This window comes from Ovis canadensis, chromosome 25, assembly GCF_042477335.2.
Source record: "Ovis canadensis isolate MfBH-ARS-UI-01 breed Bighorn chromosome 25, ARS-UI_OviCan_v2, whole genome shotgun sequence".
Taxonomy (NCBI): Eukaryota; Metazoa; Chordata; class Mammalia; order Artiodactyla; family Bovidae; genus Ovis; species Ovis canadensis.
Genome location: NC_091269.1, coordinates 60,676,074 through 60,695,311, shown reverse-complemented (window position 1 = coordinate 60,695,311; position 19,238 = coordinate 60,676,074). Strand labels below are relative to the sequence as shown.

The following is a 19,238-nucleotide window of genomic DNA, read 5'->3' as shown; positions in this document are numbered from 1 at the left end:
AGACTGCATTTGGGGGCTTCCAGGGTGTCCAACTGCACAGGGAACTTAATTGGTCATAGCTCACCTGCCATTGATTTTGTATCCCTAGGAATAAGGGGAAGAGAAAATAGTGTCTTCAGCACACTGAGAGGTATCCTAAATCTCCTGCGGGTGGGAGGGCCCAGCATCCTCACGGAGGGAGAAGGGGATGAACACCTGGCAGGGGCTGGAGGGTCTGTTTGGGAAACCGCAGTCTTCCCCGGGTGCTGAGCGAGGGGGCTCGGGGAGGGGCTGGGTAGAGAAGCTTTGACAGTGCTAATGGGGAGGGGGCAGAGCCCTCAGCCCAAGGCCACCCCCTCAGTGGCCTCAACCCCAGGAACCTCTCAGCGTCTCCCGAGTCCGGTGGGCTCTGACCCCCTCCTGCTGGCCTGGCACCGAGAGAGTGGCACCACCATCACCATGCCCCCGTCCTAACAGCCTGCTTTCTCTGTTTAGAGACCATTGCACTAAAGAAGAGAACTGCAAGGTAAGGTCACTACCAACTTGTGTCCTCCTCGTATTCATCCTGTTTCACCCATCCCTCGCCCTTGCCTGACATCCCTGCCCCTCTTCCCACTCTGAAATGCTTCCGAGGGGACCAGGGTGCACCCCTGGCCTCCCTCTCCTCACGCTCCCCTCCTTTGGGCAGCCCTCAAGTGTCATGAGAGTGGGGGAGCCCACAGGGTATTAAGTAGTCAAAGTAAGCTTGGGCTCTTTTCTGCACTTGTTGGGTTAGACTTTGCCTTATCTCCTGCACAGAGTCCCCCCAGCGGATCGCCCACCCCCGTGACCGTGTCCCCGGCTGCTGCCATGCCCCAGCTGGGAAACTACACGTACTCTGCTTCCAGCTTCCCTGCCGCCACCCAGCCACATTGCTCTTCTGTATAGAGCCCTTGTCCTCCAAAGACAATCCTAACTCAGGACCTTTGCGCTTGCTGCTTTGGTATGGAATGCTCTTTACTCAGGTAGCAACAAGCTACTGCGAAGCCCTCTGGGATGAGGACCTGAGTGAGACCAAGGAGGCAGCCAGTCTCTTGGGGCAGGGTGAAGGTGCAGGCCAGAATGAAGACGCAGTAGCATTTGCTGGAGTGGGGAGGCCCTAGCTGGGGAGGCCCTCTGGGAAGCAAGCAGTCGAGCCGGGGTGGACGGCGGGCCGGGTGGAGTGGGCTATGTTGGTGGCTGCCTTTTTTTAATATGGTAAGTCTGAGGCTTCTGGAGACTTCCTTGTGGAGGAAATGTTCAGTGAGTGACTGGTATTTGGGGCAGAATCTGAGTTGAGACGGGCTGGTGGGCTTTTAGAGGGATGCAAAGCACAGTCCCCCCTCTAGTTCTTCCCTGGGACCTGGGGCTTGGTAAGTACAAGGCAGCATCTCTTGACGAAGTGTGTGGATCTATGGGTGAAGGAGAGATGGACGTGTGGTACGCCGCAGTCAGGGGGATGCCCTGGGGATGAGCTGGAAATGGATTTTCTCAATAGTGTCACTTTCTTGAGGCTCTGCTCTCCTTCAGATGATGGTGTCTGTCAGTAACTTCTGAGGACCTAACGCCCACTCTAATATTCTTGCCTGGAGAATCCCATGGACAGAGGAGCCTGGTAGGCTACAGTCCACGGGGTCGCAAAAGTCAGACATGACTGAGCGACTTCACCTTACCTCACCTTAAAGCTCTTGATGGTGGGGGTGAGGGGACCTGGGAAAGTATAGATGAACCCCAGACCCAGAATCTGCGTTGCCTTTGGGGCCCAGCTCGTCTCCGGGGTGGGACGTGTAGGATGGGGTCAGGTTTGGATGGGTGAGCTGTGCCTGTGATGGTGGTCTCTGCCCACAGCACGGTCTCAGGGGCCCTCTACTGGGTGGCTGAGGCACCCTGGCATGAGGCTGCAGGCTGCAGCGGCCAGCTCTGGCCCTGTGTCAGGATGATCGAGTGGGCTGGGGGAGGTTCTAACAGAGCGATCTTCTTGACCACCCATGAGCCGTGCTATCTTGATCATCCAAACAGCTCACACTCATCGGGGGACACTTTGGGTTAAGGCATCATGCTTTGGAAGCTCCAGTGCCCCCTGGAAGTTCCCAGAACTGGTGTAAAGTCTGATTCAGGGACCTCTTAGTCATGGGATTCACAAAACGGAAAGATTTCACAACACCCCATTCTTAATCCTGGTGGCTTTGGACATGCATATGTGCGTGCCTGGGGAAGGGATGTGGCAGGCTGTGATGACTCACAGTGAAGGCCTGACGCACAGATGCTGCGTGTGAAGATGCTGCTGTGAACAGTGCATCACAAACCAACTCAAGAGCACTGAATGGACAGTTACTATGGCTTCATGCTCCTACCTATGATCAGGTCGGAGGAGCATCTGTTTGGTATATTTGTTGTTTAGTTGCTCAGTTGAGTCTGACTCTTTTGTGACCCCATGGACCATAGCCCGCCAGGCTCCTTTGTCCATGGGATTTTCCAGTGGATTGCCATCTCCTTCTCCAGGCATTTTTCCCAATCCAGGGATTGAACCCGTGTCTCCTGCATTAGCAGGTGGATTCGTGACCACTGAGCCACCAGGAAGCCCTTTTGTACATTTGGATGTTCTGAATTATTTTGATACATTGGAGCTGTAGGGGGAAATTTCCATAACCCAGGGGAGGTGGCTGCCATAGTCACCCCACAATAAACATTGAGGGAGTGAAGTAGAGGAGGAGTGTGAAGGGTACAGGAGGAAGGCAGGGGCAGAGGAAGGCAGGGAAGAGAGGAAAGATGCGGGGAGGTGGGTGGTTGGGAGTTAATGGCTGGATGGGGGTTCCCCTGCATCTGTTCCCCACCACGCACATCTGTTCCCCACCACGCGCAGGGAACTGTCCTCGGCATTATCACACCAGAGCTCTTCTACTGAGAAGGAAGACACAGTTCAAGTTTCCCAAACTGACACTAGATGGAGTCAGCCTTAGTCGGGAAGCCAATAGACCCGAGGATGGAAACGCAGAGGACATGCAAGCCATTCTCCCGCAGCAGAATTTTGCCCCTGCTTTTGGTCGTCTAGGAATGACTTAGTAAACATCCTGTCTTCCTGTTTTGCAGGTTAAACCTCAATTTCTCCGAAAGGTGAGTTGTAAGAGTGAGGGATGGCTCATATCGAAAGGAGGGAAGGCAGTTCCTTTCCTGTCCTGTGCAGGCTGGAGGCCCTCCTGCATGACCCCTGCAGGATGGGAGGGGGATTGCTGGGCATGGGCCAGAAGTCGTGGTGTCAGGCTGGCTGTGAGGTCAGGAATCAGCATCTCTTCGGGACACTTGTGGCAAGCCCTAATCTGGCAGTACTTTGGCAAGATTTTAAATGAAGTTGTGGGGCATTTGCCTCATGAGAGCTGAGAAAACTAGGTTTTAACAGCAAGATGGTTAAATTTTTATCTTATTTGATTTGGTTTTCCAAGACCTTCTCTGACAGAAGCCAGTCAACTGTAGCCAGCTTAAACCATTTGATGAAAAAAAAAAAAATCCAGAATTTTCTTTGTGTCATCAAGCCATCAGTTTGGCTGAGGTGTCAGATTTTCGACGCTGCTGTGAAGTCTCAGAATAAACGGTGCCTGAGCATATAGGACAGCCTTTCAGGAAGTGGGGACAGGATCCGAGGTTATGGCTAAAGGAGCTCTGTTCCCAGGAAGGAAGGCATCTCCTTCAGGTTTATCTGAATGGTTGGTTCACTACTCACTTCCCCTAGTCCTGCTTTCCCACACCTCATGTACCACCCACGTGTTCTCACTGTCCTTTTGGAAAAATCTTCAAAGCTGCAGAAATGTTGAAAGAGCAGTGCAATAAAACCATCTGCAACCTTCACCTAGATCCATGAATTAACATTTTACTCTGTTTGATTTAACTCTGCATGCATAATTTTTTTCTGATTCACTTAAAAAATAGTGTAGATATCATAATATTTACGCATCATGTATCTCCTGCATAATCACAATGATAGGAATGGTAAGAAATGAATGGAAATGGGTAGTAATTCAATAGTATCATCTCTTTCACAGCCTGTATTCAAAATTCTCTGATTGTTTCCCAGGTATCTCTTAAAGCTCTATTTTTCCAAGCCAGGAGCCACCGTACTTGATTTTGTCTCTTTCTGGTTTTTCTCGATGTTGCTTTCTCTCCCCACGGCACTGTCAGTCTTGAAGTACTCAAGCTTCTCGAATCACGGTCTATTTCCTGGATTTGTCTGTTTCCTCCTGAGCAGGTTCAGATTGAGAATTTTGTCATGATCACTGCAGAGGTGATACTGGGCACATATCTTTCAGTGTGCTGCTCAGGAGTCACATGACTCCAGACTCTCTGTTAGTGACACTGCTTTTAAGTGCTTGGCTGAGGAAGTGACAACTAGATCTCTCCTGTTAGAGAGAAAATCCCTCGTTTGCAATGAGTAAATCATCTAAGGGGTGGGACTTTGAGACCGTGGGAACACCCTGACCCAAGTAATTCTTCACCCAATGGTTTTACATCTGTTTGTGGCCTGTGTTTGAATAGTTATTGCACTGAGGGTCACAAAGTCCTGAGTTTCTAATTCCAGCCTTCCTTCTACATTTAATAGCTGGCATTCTTCTCTTATTTCTTGAACACTATTCCTAAGGACTTCAATGCATTATAATTCATCACCATCATGAATCTTTTCGATGTTTAAACTGTCCCACATTATCAGTACAAATCAATTCTTGGTGGCTTTAGACCGGATTCCAGTAGTCACTGAGAATGTCATAGACTTCTGAAATTACACAATGTTCCAGGCTCACCTTACACTGTTCCTGCTCAGACTTGGAATCACGCATTTCCCCTAGATTCAAGTTTTCCTACCCTCTCCTCCACCCTCCTGCTTTTCTTTAACATGAGTAGTTTTTAGAAACCAAGATCTGCGCATAGTGGGTGTTTATGGCTACTGAGGCATCGTCACTTGGAGACCTTCTCAGTGGACAGTCAGCACATGCATATTTACCAGAATGCATCAGAAACGCAGCATCACAGCATTCTTCTTAAGATTTCCTCATTCCATATTTCTATTTTGCCTCCTCTAAAGTGAAAGCCCTGTTTCCCAACCATAGAAATATTTTTATCCATTTGCTCTATCCTATGATACACACAAAATATATACTTTAAGAATTACAATACTGTACAACTACAAATGTTCTTTGTTCTTAGAATTTAGCCCTCCATGTGTACAGAGCATTGTGTTCAAGTTGAATTAATTATTTTCTCAGAGTGGTTATGCTATCAATTTGATATATACTTAGAGATATTTGTTTCAGCGTATATGCTGGTTTTTAATTTCTTAATCTTTGTATTTTAATTTTATTTTTTGAGTATGTGAAACACATGTATAGTTTTAAACCAAAAACGTGTAAATAGGTAAACTTAGAGACCTTCTGCTCTCCTGCCCACTCCACCCTGCTCCTACCCACTGCTTTAGAGGTAATTAATTTCAACAGTTCCTGTTTCACCTTCCCTGTGTTCCTTTTACAAAATTATGTTTAATTAAAAGATGTGCATATGTACAATTTTTATAAAATTGGATAAATATTTATATACGCATATATATATTGTTCTGGTTCTTGTTTGTTTTTGTTTGGAGCTCTGATTCATCTGGGATGCTGCATGGTATGAGACATGATCCAATTATATCTTTTACCCAAGTGGCACTCTAGCTATCTTAATGTCATTTTTCAAAATCACTGTATTTCCCCCAGTATTTTATTTGTCACCTTTATCAGGCTCAAAATCCTCCCTATAGGTGGGCTGTTCCTAGACTTCACATCATTCTCCAGTGGCTTTGTGACTATTCATGCGCCATCATCACACTCTTTCTTGCGGCGACTTCACGCGCTACCCGGTGTGGCTGGTTCCCACACACCTCGCTATTTCAGTCTAGCTGTTCCTGTGTATTTGTGTTCCATATAAACTTTGCAGTCAGCTTCGGAATTTAGCTACAGAAACAAACATCTTGCTATTTTTATTGGAATTGCATTATGTTTACATATTAAATTGAAGACAATTGACTTTTTGAGGATATTATCCTTCACTGACACAAATATATGCTTTTCACAAGTCTGTTTTTGTGTGTCTCAGGAGAGTTTTCAGATTTTACTCTTATGGATTTTTCACATTTCTTATTAAGTTTACTTCTAAATATTTCATGTTTTTGTTGTTTTAGTAAATGGAATTTCCCATCATGTCTCCTACTTGGCCATTGATTTGGGATATTAACATGATAGCAGCTGACATATTGAATGCTTTTATTGTTTTTTTTTTAAATTTTATTCTTGATCTCCTTGAGTTTTCATCATATTATGTCATCTGCCAAAATGTAGATCTTCTCTTCCAATAAGCCTCTAATTGTTTTCTCCTCTCTGATTGCATTGGATAAAATCACCAGGGTTAAATAACAGTGGAAACAGTGAGTATATTTGTCTTTTGCCTGACCTTTGTGGAAAATTCTCCAGTGGTTTTCACCGAGTAAGATGTTAGATTTAGGGCTAAAGTACACATGTTTGATCACCTTAAGGAAACGCACCAGTTCCTATTTTACTGAGTCTTCCCCCACACCCCAGGAATTTGTGTGGGATTTGGTTAGAAGACGTTTCAGCATTAGCAGCCATTAACTTATCCTCAGGAGACATTCTCTGGGATGGTCCCAGGAAAACGAGGACATAAAGGCACCCTTGTTACTACTTCACTTTTTTGCGTCTCTCCTTGTTGATCTGTATGGTTTTGGAGGATGGGGTGGAAAATTGGATTTAGGCAGCCACTAATAATCCTAGAGTCTCCAAAAGTCTCTTTGTCTTTCTTTTGGTACCTAGCTCAGGTCTGGGTGTTAATGAGTCTTCCAGATGGCTCTTTTTCTTTCCAGAAATGCACATGTGATTGAGCTCTGAGTGAGCAGCCTCTTCAGGAGGGCACTCTGGACAGCTGCTCATCGGAGACAGCTTGAATTTGAGCATCCAAAGCTGGTGATGGACCTTCACACGGAACTCAAAATACAGAGCAAATAGACTTACAGAGTCTACAGCACCTCTGTCCTGAAAGAAAACAGCGCTTCTCTTCTGCAAGGAGCTGGCTGCCTAAAGGGACGTAAGAGCACTCTTTCGAGCAGTAAGAAAGTTTGGAAGTCGATACACGCTCACTGCCTGTCCTTGTTTCCAGTGTCAGAGTTGTTCACGCTTCATGATGACATTGTGTCCGTGGATACTACCAGTAGCAAGCGGCTCATGGGATGAGAACCGAACTCAAGACACAGCTTCTTTAGCACCACAGTCTACCAAGAGGTGAACAGCCTTGTCTAAAACTGTTGGCCTCAACTTCTTAGCTGTCAGAAGAATCCATCTGTCAACATTCAAGGGAACTGAAAAGTGAAAACCTTGGGGCAGGCTCCATTTCTATAAATGACTGGGAGACCTTCCTAAAGAAGAAATGCAGGCTGGGCTGGAGTGGGAGAAAGGGGTCTGACAGCTGTGGAATGGCCCCTCAGCTCTGCAGCTTTCAAATGATGGTACCAAGAAAGGATGAAAAGAGAAAGCAGCTGCCATGGCTTGTAGTGAGCTATACCAAAGCAAGGGATTATTGTTATGCTTATAGGATTGTTTGTGGTGGCTATGACAATGTCCGTACCTTATCATGGAGGACACAGCTGGAAAAGACATAAAGCCAAGGCTGCATGACGCAGGCCCCATTCACATTTCTCTCCCCCTAATATTACCCCTGGGTTTCTGGGCTGCATTAAGGAATACGCTTTGCCTTTTCATTCAGTAGAAATCCAGGTGGTTACATGGACTGGGTCTCCTTAGATTAGGTTACTCACCTTGTGTGTGGTAAAAGATGAGTTATATTTCGAAACAAAGCGCTGTGTTGTAATAATTTGCCTGAAATCCCAGGGCATCTTTTATCTGACTTGATAACAATGCAGTTCATTAGCAGCCTTGGTTAACTGATAACCTAAAGCGGTAATGCGATACTCATAAGCAATTTTCTGTGTGTTAGAATAAACCATCTTGTAAGGTATCTGATAATTGATTTGCTTCTTTTAGCAGCATTTTAATTAAGACAGCTGGTTGGGAACTGAAAGTGAATGCTTCTAGATTCTCAGTAATCACTGTAATGTCTATAAACTCAATAGAATGTCGGGTCCTTTCCCTCACCCCACATCATGACATATTTTCCCAGCACCACTCCCAGCCTCCAGCTTTGTTTGAGTCCCACCCAGAGTGTCCTGTGTGAGGAACAGAGAAGTATGCTGAGGACTGGTGCTTTCTCCTCATCTTCTAATGGCAGACATGCCGTGGGAAGCAGATGGGTCGGGGGTTCCAGGCAATTGGCTTCCTCGGCTTATACCCCAATTCTAAGCTCAGTGACTTCCTTCTGTAGCAGTCCTACTGGAAGCCGTTTTTGACAGCCCCTCTTCACGGGAGCAGCTCCTGGGGATAGAGGTGCCAAGGGGCAGAAACTCTTGGGTATGTTTTTGAAGCAGCCAGAAGAAATCATCGTGTCTGTAGGTCCAATGTCCTGAGTGAGAGTCATTTCTCCTGTCCTATGCTGTGGTTTGGGACCAGAGGCCAAGGACTAGGATAAACCCTGCCCTCCCAGCCCAGTAGGCTCTGAGTCCCCCAGAACACATGCAGATCCCAGATAGCCCATCTCAACAGGCAGAACATCCTGCCCAAAGGAGAAGCGACAGATGAGACTCAAATACCTGTGGGTGGAGTGAGTGGCAGATCTCAGCAACCAGACAGGGTCTAGAGGCACAGCTGTGGTTTGCTGCCTCTGTGACTCAGTACCTGGAGGAGAAGGGAAGATGGGAAAGAGTTACCTGGCAAAATCAACAGAGTACAAATATGTATCCATCTCTATGGGCTTCTCAGATGCCTCAGTGGTTAAAAAATTCTCCTGCCAATGCAGGAGCTACAGGAGACACGGGTTCTACACCTGGGTCAGGAAGATCCCCTGGAGGAAGAAATGGCAACCCACTCCAGTATTCTTGCCAGAATAAGCCCATAGACAAAGGAGCCTGGCCGGCTATGGTCCATGAGGTCACAAAGAGTCAGACATGACTTAGCAACTAAACAGGCACACATCAATCTCTATATCTTCAAGCTAAAAATATATTTTACATAGAATCTATAAATTAAAATAAACATAAAAATAAAACAAATATGTGCTTATATTCTTCTATGTGTGTTAGAAGTATGCATATGGTGGAATTATATTCTATCATAGAATCTATGGGCGTTTGAATAAGTAAGTGAAAAACAGCCCTTTTCACCATCCAAATTTGGAAATAGCTGAGAGGTAGATAAACAAGTTAAACAGATAGAGATGAAAGTATCAGTTATTCTGATCTTCAAATAAGTCATGACACGTTAATATCACTCCACAGGCTCTAGAGTCTTGCTTGGTCCTTGCCCCAGTCTAAGCAAGAGGTTGGTGTGGCTGGGGTTGGAGTGTAAGCAGCAAAGATGCAGAGGATGGATGGGTTTTGGATGGGGTTTAGTGGTAGGGGCCTTGGGGCTTGCAGACGTAGATCTGGGTGTGGAGGAAAGAGTGACTCAGCCTCAGTTCCAGAGTCTGGCGCCATGGAGAAGGATGTGGAAGGAAGCCCCAGGGAGCGCTAACCTTAGGAAGGGTCTGCAGCCGCTCTCGGGTTTCTTGGGTCAGCTCTTGGCGAGCCAAAAGATGGGCTGCACTTGGAGAGAGAGTGAATCCCATGTTCTCCTATGGGAGTTCAAGCTTGTAAACTGGGGTTAAAAGCACACATGTCAGAGACTGTTCTAGAATGTACTCCGAGATCCATGAGAAAAGCAGGGAAGAGTCGGCCTGGAGGAGCTGTAAGGCTCTTTAACAGTGAGGTGGAGTGTGCAGAGGGGTTGTTTAGACAGAGGAAAGCTGAGCTGAGCTGAAGATGCAAGCCGAGGGGCTGGTACCTGTGATACGAACTCTAGAAGGGCCAGGACCAGCCTGTGCTCAGGGCCCACCCCTTGACTGGTTCTCTTCTGAGTTATTTGTCATAATCCCAGGGCTTGTCAGATAAATTAAGCATCCTTCAAAAATATGACATTTCACATGGATGTTATCAATGGATGACAAATAGGTGTCTCCCAGGCTGTGTGTGCAGAGTGAAGTGAGGTCACTCACGCCTGGACATGAGGAGTTTATGAGTCAGGGAGGAGGGCAGACCATTTTGGAACCTACTATGCCAATACCTGCTTCCCTTGTGGCTCAGCTGGTAAAGAATCCACCTGCAATATGGGAGACCTGCTTCGATCCCTGGGTTGGGAAGATGCCCTGGAGAAGGGAAAGGCTACCTGCTCCAGTATTCAGGCCAGGAGAATTCCACGGACTGTGTAGTCCATGGAGTCACAAAGAGTTGGACATGACTGAGTGACTTTTCCAAATAGGAAAAGGAGTACTTCAAGGCTGTATATTGTCACCCTGCTTATTTAACTTATATGCAGAGTATGTCATGAGAAATGCTGGACTGGAAGAAACACAAGCTGGAATCAAGATTGCCGGGAGAAATATCAATAACCTCAGATATGCAGATGACACCACCCTTATGGCAGAAAGTGAAGAGGAGCTAAAAAGCCTCTTGATGAAAGTGAAAGAGGAGAGCGAAAAAGTTGGCCTAAAGCTCAACATTCAGAAAACGAAGATCATGGCATCCAGTCCCATTACTCCATGGGAAATAGATGGGAAAAGAGTGGAAACAGTGTCAGACTTTCTTTTTTTGGGCTCCAAAATCACTGCAAATGGTGATTGCAGCCATGAAATTAAAAGACGCTTACTCCTTGGAAGAAAAGTTATGACCAACCTAGATAGCATATTCAAAAGCAGAGACATTGCTTTGCCGACTAAGGTCCATCTAGTCAAGGCTATGGTTTTTCCAGTAGTCATGTATGGATGTGAGAGTTGGACTGTGAAGAAGGCTGAGCGCCAAAGAATTGATGCTTTTGACCTGTGGTGTTGGAGAAGACTCTTGAGAGTCTCTTGGACAGCAAGGAGATCCAACCAGTCCATTCTGAAGGAGATCAACCCTGGGATTTCTTTGGAAGGAATGATGCTAAAGCTGAAACTCCAGTACTTTGGCCACCTCATGCGAAGAGTTGACTCATTGGAAAAGACTCTGATGCTGGGAGGGATTGGGGGCAGGAGGAGAAGGGGACGACAGAGGATGAGATGGCTGGATGGCATCACGGACTCAATGGACGTGACTCTGAGTGAACTCCGGGAGATGGTGATGGACAGGGAGGCCTGGCGTGCTGCGATTCATGGGGTCGCCAAGAGTCGGACACAACTGAGCGACTGAATTGAAATGAACTGAACTGAACTGAACTGAGTGACTTTCACTGGCTCTGGCGATGCCAATATCCAGGAGGATAAAAGACCAGGACAAAGTGAAGAAAGGGCAAAGCAATCACTGTGTGTGGGGGGTAGGCTGCACAGGAGGGGGGTCAGGAAAAATCAGTTCCTAATGCACAGTGTCCTGATACACTGACACAGTGTCTGCTGCCATCTGGTTGTCTGGATATGTGAGGCCTAATTTCTCTTTCATGAAGCCAGTTTCAGAAAGACAGTAAGTGAATATGTGAAATAGAAGTTCAGGGGCATGGAAAGATCCCAGAAGTCCTGGTGTTCGTTTGTTAGGTGTTCTGGGAGGAATGAGCAAATAGAACAAAAAGAAAGACAAATCCAAAGAGAGAGAATAAAAGTGAGCAGAATTTCAGAAAGGGACTAGACAACGGCTTAAAAGGAAGCATGTAGTGAGACATAGGCAAAGCCATCTATATACAGCAGAACCAAAGTAAATTTGAGAGCATCAGGAACAAAGAAAAGCAAATGGCCCATAAAAATAGGAGCTTTTGAGAGAAATTAAACTTTTTGTTGGTGGAACTGAATGAAAGAAGATAAAGAACCAATATCTTCAAAATTCTCAGAGGATATGATTATGCACCATAGTATTCTATACCTAAACAAACTATCAATCAAGTGAAAAAAAAATACAAAAAATCAGAAAATTTACTACTCCCAAAGTTCTTTCTGGAAAAAAAAAAAATGACCAGAAGACGGACTTTAGCAAAATGAAAAATGAATTTAAGAGGACTGTGTGAGATAAAAGAAGTGTCAGTAGGCAAAGGAACCAGCCAAATTCATATGTAAGTTTACATGAGCAACTATTATTTTTAAAAATTGTGGTGCCATTACAATACATTAAAATCTCACATGATTTCAATATGGGAGGTTGTGTGGGAGAAAGAGAAATGACAGGTATAAAAGCATTAAGTTGTTTAGGGACATAACATAGAATACTGATTAGCTCTCAATAATGATATTGGAAAAATACATTATTGAATTTGCATAATGCAAATTCAAGAAGAACCCCTAGAATAAAAAAACAGTGGAGGGAGAGAAAACATCTAAAGAATTATAAGCCTTCAGTTCAGTCACTCAGTTGTGTCTGACTCCTTGCGATCCCATGGACTTCAGCACGCCAGGCCTCCCTGTCCATCACCAACTCCCGGAGTTTACTCAAACTCATGTCCATTGAGTCGGTGATGCCATCCAGCTGTCTCATCCTCTGTTGTCCCCTTCTCCTCCTGCCCTCAGTCTTTCCCAGCATCAAGGTCTTTTCCAATGAGTCGGCTCTAAAGGAGAAGAAGAAGCAGCAGCGGGAGGAAGAGGAGGAGGGGGAGAGTAAGAATGAAAATTCTTGTGTATATGCTTTTGGGAGAGACATAAAAATTTCTCTGGGGCAGATACAATTTTTATTCCTAAAACTGCAAAGCGTAGGCGGCATGACCAGTGTGAAAATGGCCTGAGGAACAGTATTATGGATAACGATATTATCCGCCAGTATTTTGAGAAGCCTGGTCTCCAAGGTTGCTGGACCTAGATACTATAAGGAAAGTACAGCCCTCTCTGGGCTCGTCTTCCTAGTTTGCACCTCAGACTTGGCTCCAGCGCCAGATGGCCACGGGCAAGAGTAAGGGAAATAAGTGCTGCTTCTGCCAGCCTGAGTGGGTGGCCTCCAGTGGTCTTGGGAAGTCTTCAGGGAAGGAAGCTGACGGAATAAACTGTGAGACCACTTTATCCAAAAGGGAGCAACATGGTAAAAACAATTAGTAGAGGACAGGACGGCCCATTGCCTGGTGAGGCAGAGGGTGGGGATGCTGTGAGGACAGCTGCAGGTGCAGGCTGAGTCAGGCCAGGGAGTACCTGTGGATGTCAGTTCAGTTCAGTTCAGTTCAGTCGCTCAGTCATGTCTGACTCTTTGCAATCCCATGAACCGTAGCACGCCAAGCCTCCCTGTCCATCACCAACTCCCAGAGTCCACCCAAACCCATGTCTGTCGAGTTTGTGATGCCATCCAGCCATCTCATCTTCTGTCGTCCCCTTCTCCTCCTGCCCTCAATCTTTCCCAGCATCAGGGTCTTTTCAAATGAGTCAGCTCTTCGCATCAGGTGGCCAAAGTATTAGAGTTTCAGCTTCAACATCAGTCCTTCCAATGAACACCCAGGACTGATCTCCTTTAGGATGGACTGGTTGGATCTCCTTGCAGTCCAAGGGACTCTCAAGAGTCTTCTCCAATACCACAGTTCAAAAGCATCAATTCTTTGGCACTCAGCTTTCTTTATAGTCCAACTGTGACATCCATACCTGACCACTGGAAAAACCATAGCCTTGACTAGATGGACCTTTGTTGGCAAAGTAACGTCTCTGTTTTTTAATATGCTATCTAGGTTGGTCATAACTTTCCTTCTATGGAGTAAGCGTCTTTTAATGTCATGGCTGCAATCACCATCTGCAGTGATTTTGGAGACCAGAAAAATAAAGTCAGCAGCTGTAGAATAAGCAAGAGGAGGGGCAAGGCTACACTGATATCTCTCCTCTAGATTGGGAGGAGTAACTCGCCTAGACATAATGGCTGTTCTTTCCATCAGTTGGATGAGCGGATATGGACTGGCCTTCAATCAGTACAGGATTCTCTGGCGTGACAACAGCCACATGACCCAGATACTCTCAGCTGTCATGGTGACCTTGCATTTCTGATGGCTTAGCCCTGAGAAAACCTTCAGTGGCGCAGAGGACCATGTAGAAGGTTTTGTGCACCTCAATTGCAAGTCACCTGCTCCAGTGATCTTGCCGGGAGAATCCCAGGGACGGAGGAGCCTGGTGGGCTGCCGTCTATGGAGTTGCAGAGAGTCAGTCACAACTGAAGCAACTTGGCAGCAGCAGCAGCAGCCCCTCCTAAGAAAGTCTGGGCAAAAGGGGCTAACTCCATTCCCCTAGAAGGGGAGGTGAGCAGAATGACAGGAAGGGAGTTTGCCCTTAAAAAAAAAGTTTTTCCTGTGTGAATGAAACTCCTTACAGAGGAAATAATATCTAAAGAAGCTTTATCAGAAGCTGAGTCATGTAAAACCCTTGAAGTCCCCATAAGGAATAATGGGTACCAGTCAAGATGGATTTGACCTCAAGCAGGCTGAGATTGTCTCCTTTCAGCTCATTTGGAGGGTGGCAATGACTCACCCAGATGAGGAAAAAGGGGTGAGGAGGGAGAGGAGGAACAGGGTGGTGCCAGCACATGGCCGACACCTGGGCCCTGCAGCCGGGGGCTGGTTACGCTCTTGGACATTGTTTAGTCTTGAGGGAACCCCTCCACCGCCTCCCGCTGGGGGGATGTTCCTGTGTCTTTGCTCTGAAAGCAATGAGGAGAAGGAATAAAAGGTCAGATTTAGGCAAGGAGGAGGGAGGAAACTGCAGTGGGACTTCTAAGCTTCAGCTATCATTCATGGAATCAGTGAGCCATTTTGTCTTTCAAAGGGAAATCTCTCTTCAAATTAATGATAATTTACACTACTTCTGAGCATTTGTCTGGCATGGTTGAAAAGAAACATTGTAAAGCTGCCTTAGCCTTTACAAGATATGTAATCATTTCTTTACAAGATATGTATAATTACGTGTTCTTTACAAGATATGTATCATTTCAAGAAATGATACCAAGGCCAGGGCTCAGCTCTCTAAGGGGCTCAGATGCTCAGAGCTGGTGGATGGAGGAGCGGTGGACTGGGGCAGATGTCCAGAGGGGCAGGAAGGGGCATGGCGAGAGCTCTGGAAGCTCTCAGGCGGCCACTGAGGACCACCTGGCTGGCGGTGATGGGAAAGCCTGCACTCTACAGATGGACATGGGTCCTGGTTTGGATACCTGGTCCACAATTCAGGAGCTACTTGACCTTGGGCAAGTTAGATGGGCAAATGGCAGGAGTGGAGGGGGATGAGGGCACTCCAGGACCATCACAGGGACCAAATAACATGATGAAATGTTTTGCTTTGTACCTGGCCTGTGGCTGGTGGTAGATAGATGTGGATTCTTTTCTGTATATGAAATTGGAGCTGAGAAGACGGAATCTGGGTGGTGCTTCCTCCCATTCAGGCAACTGAAACAGCCAATTCTGGTCCTAAAGTGCCTGAAGCTCCATTTCCCCATGCTGGCTCCTTGGGGCAGTTCAGGGCTAGAGAGGCTGCCTCGCCCCGCCTCGCCCCGCCTCGCCCCGCCTCGCCCCGCCTCGCCCCGCCTCGCCCCGCCTCGCCCCGCCTCGCCCCGCCTCGCCCCGCCTCGCCCCGCCTCGCCCCGCCTCGCCCCGCCTCGCCCCGCCTCGCCCCGCCTCGCCCCGCCTCGCCCCGCCTCGCCCCGCCTCGCCCCGCCTCGCCCCGCCTCGCCCCGCCTCGCCCCGCCTCGCCCCGCCTCGCCCCGCCTCGCCCCGCCTCGCCCCGCCTCGCCCCGCCTCGCCCCGCCTCGCCCCGCCTCGCCCCGCCTCGCCCCGCCTCGCCCCGCCTCGCCCCGCCTCGCCCCGCCCCGCCCCGCCCCGCCCCGCCTCGTTCCAGGCCCGCCCCGCCCCGCCCCCACGCCCTGCCCCGCCCCGCCCCTGGTTCCCTATCTCTCCTGAAGGCGGGAGCTTGCTCGCCCAGCTGACTTTGATCAGCCTCTCACTGGGCCACTTCTGTCTTCATTTGTCCTTGTTTATGTTTCCTTGCAAACAAATGTCATGCCTTTCCCACGGGCTTCTCTCTAACCAGTTTATATTTTAACCCTGGGTAGACAGGGCCGGATGAGAATGGATGAGATGGCTGGATGGCATCACCGACTCGATGGACTTGAGTCTGAGTAAGCTGCAGGAGTTGGTGATGGACAGAGAGGCCTGGCGTGCTGCAGTCTGTGGGGTCACAAGGAGTTGAACACGACTGAGCGACTGAAATGAACTGAACTGAACTGAGACAGGGCCAGATTTCTGCTCTTCACCCCAGCCCTATTTCCCGCACCCAGTGAGCCAAATGCTGCCTTCTGACATCTGTCCCAGGTCCTGGGCTGAGGGATGTGTCTGTAGGACCTGATATGAAGCATCCTGGGGACGGGTGGGCAGGAGGCATGGGGTTTTACAAAATCTTGGGTTTATATGTGTATACATATGTATGTATTTTTAAAATTCAGTAGTATTTAAATAAAACTGGAGGTAATTTACTGCTTGGGCTTCCATTGTGGCTCAGTGGTAGAGAATCTGCCTGCTAATGCAGCAGACGTGGGTTCAATCCCTGGATCCGGAAGATTCCCCTAAAGAAGGAAATGGCAATACTTACTCCAGTGGGAAATCCCATGGACAGAGAAGCCCATGGGCTACAGTCCATGGGGTCCAAAGAGTCAGACACAACTTAGCAACTAAACAACAACAATTTTTTGCTTATTTTCTTACATGTTTATTGTACAAAAATTAAAAAAACAAGGATAAATAAAAGGATGGGGGAACTCCTTTTCCAAAGATAAATGCTGCTCACTTTTTGGTGTTTATCATTCTCAACTTTACATATCTGAACATGTCAGTCAGTCAGTTATATATAAACATACGTGCTAGGTTTCCATAACTGGGTTTGTATGGTACAGTGGACCCTGAACAACCCGGATTTGAACTTCGCAAGTCCACGTATACGTGGGTTTTTTTCAATAGTAAGTACAACAGTAGGTTGAATCCGTGGATGAGGAACCTTGGATACTAGACGTTGTATTCCTATTTCAGCTGTGTTGAAGATGGGTACCCCAACCACCAGAGTTGTTCAAGGGTCAGTTATATATGGCTGTACTTACTATGTTGTGAACATATTTTCCCAAGTTCTTCAGGAACAGCATGACATCTCTTTGTTTAGTTATCCCATATTTTATTCAACCCAGGGGTTCTCAAACTCAAATCAGTCACACGGAGGATTTACTTAAACCCAGAAGGCTGGATGTACTGGGGTTGAACCCAAGAATCTTTATTTCTAACAAATTCCCAGGTGTCAAGGATGCAACCCAATCAACCAAAATTCCTTTCCTGGGACACTGGTTGCTTCTGAATTTGTGAGTAAAAATAGCGCTGTATTGAAAATAGGTCAGAAAAATCTCGGCATACTGTTAATTTCCTTAAAGATAAATTTCTAGAAGTGAGATTGCTGAAAGTGAGGGTATCACAGGTTGAAAGTTGTTGCTGCATATTACCAGAACATTGTTTCAATCTATATTTCTACCAGAGTATGCTGGTCCTGGACCTTGTGTTTGTTTAATTCTTTTTTTTTTTTTTTAAGATAAAATGTGTCCATCTGATCTAGCTAATCTATATAGAAAGCTAAATTCCCCCTCCCACAGGCTGTGTGAACCCAGGAAACGGCACCAACTGCACAGAGGCTGTTTTTTCATGTTAATGGAGAAAGGATCCTCCTTTGATCACATTTTTAGATTGCTGTGAGAATCATAAAATGATGGTAGGATTGAGTGCCCTTTCTACACTGTGACTCACTTGTAGATGGGAGGGTCTGAGCACTTTCCTGAAGAATTAAGCAGCAGCCCCTCTTGTGGAAACTTCCCAAAAGTTAGAATTACCAGGAGAAACTTGCCTAAAAGGCTTGTCTTCCCAGCCAGAACTGTGGGCTCCATTAACTGCATGCAGGAGGCCCTAGTGGTGGGACAGTAAGTGTTTAACATCCTGTCCCCTCCCTGGGGTGGTAGTGGGACAAGCAGGAAAGACCTTGATTTTAGACTTTGCCACTTACATGATGTAAATCCTCCCTCCGAGTCCTTTTACAAGCTGCCAACGTGTCATGAAATGTGGTGAGATAATTGGGAATTGAGGAGTTAGTTTTGAATATTTGTTACTTTTGTGCATTATATAATCTAATTATAAGTTGATATGATTCTGATTTTGATAAAAGCTGTTTCACAACTGGCTTTCAAAAATTCTTGACAGATTTAGCAATTGGTTTTCGTAAGCCAGTCCTAGCTGGCCCCAGATCACCACCGGCTTCCCCTCTTGGTTATAAACTCATTAAAAATGCAAGTCACTTTCTGGAGGAATAACGCCTGGTTATGCCAACTCCATTTTTTAACATTTGGCTGTGGGCAAAACACTGGCAATCTGAATGATTTGGGTTCCAAAACTTTGACATTTATATATAAAACAGTCTAATGTTAGCCTTTGCAAGGGCTGGGGTCTGGGGTCCTCCTAAGATGTCTGGCTCCCGTGCGTGGCTGCCAAGCTCCTCCAGCACACACTGGTGGTGTAGGGAGAAACCCAGCAATGTGGAGGAAGTAGGCTTTGTTTCCGGAACCTCAACAGTGAGGTCTCGAAAGATGTGCTTTTCAGCTGCTGCCGTTCTTGCCTTTTAATTTTCTTCGTTCGGCTCTATTGCAATCAATTTAATTTGTTGTGGGTTAGGAGGTGAATCCTATGGAGTGATGCTCCTTATCATGCTTATGGACTGTCATTTTCCAAAAAGCTGACCTGATTTTTGTGTATATTGTGGTCCAAATGCCAGCTAGTCATACTCTTTTCACAAAGGCAGGTAAATAATATAAAAAATTATTTTGAGATCTCTATACTGCTGTTTCACTGCTAAGTACCACTGCCTGTGAATTTGTGCTGTATCAATAGCTTATTGTATTTTGTAGCTAATAAAGTAATAATAAATTTACTGAGTTAACTTCAAGCTTTAGGGAATCATTTTAAAGCTATAAACCAAAATCTAAATAATATGCAGATGCTTTTCGTCTTCTCTTGTAAATAATAGACAATTCACTTATGTTCTCTTCTGATCTTCAGCATATTTATCGGACTTCTGACAGCCAGAGTGGGCTGGGGACAGCGTTTGCGAAGAGCTGTCTGTCCCTTGTGATGTGAGTCAGC

At 46.5% G+C, this 19,238-nt stretch overlaps 1 protein-coding gene across 1 annotated transcript in view; it reads left to right on the top strand.

The window, feature by feature from the left end:
- TMEM273 (transmembrane protein 273) overlaps window positions 1–8,051 on the top strand; it is a 31,203-nt gene extending 23,152 nt beyond the window's left edge. Inside the window, exons 4-6 of the mRNA XM_069572573.1 lie at window positions 475–505; window positions 3,088–3,111; window positions 6,896–8,051. Of these exons, the coding sequence (XP_069428674.1) occupies window positions 475–505; window positions 3,088–3,111; window positions 6,896–6,920 (80 nt within the window). The 3' untranslated portion in view covers window positions 6,921–8,051. The remainder of the gene's footprint in view (window positions 1–474; window positions 506–3,087; window positions 3,112–6,895) is intronic.
- The last annotated feature ends 11,187 nt before the right edge of the window (window positions 8,052–19,238 follow it).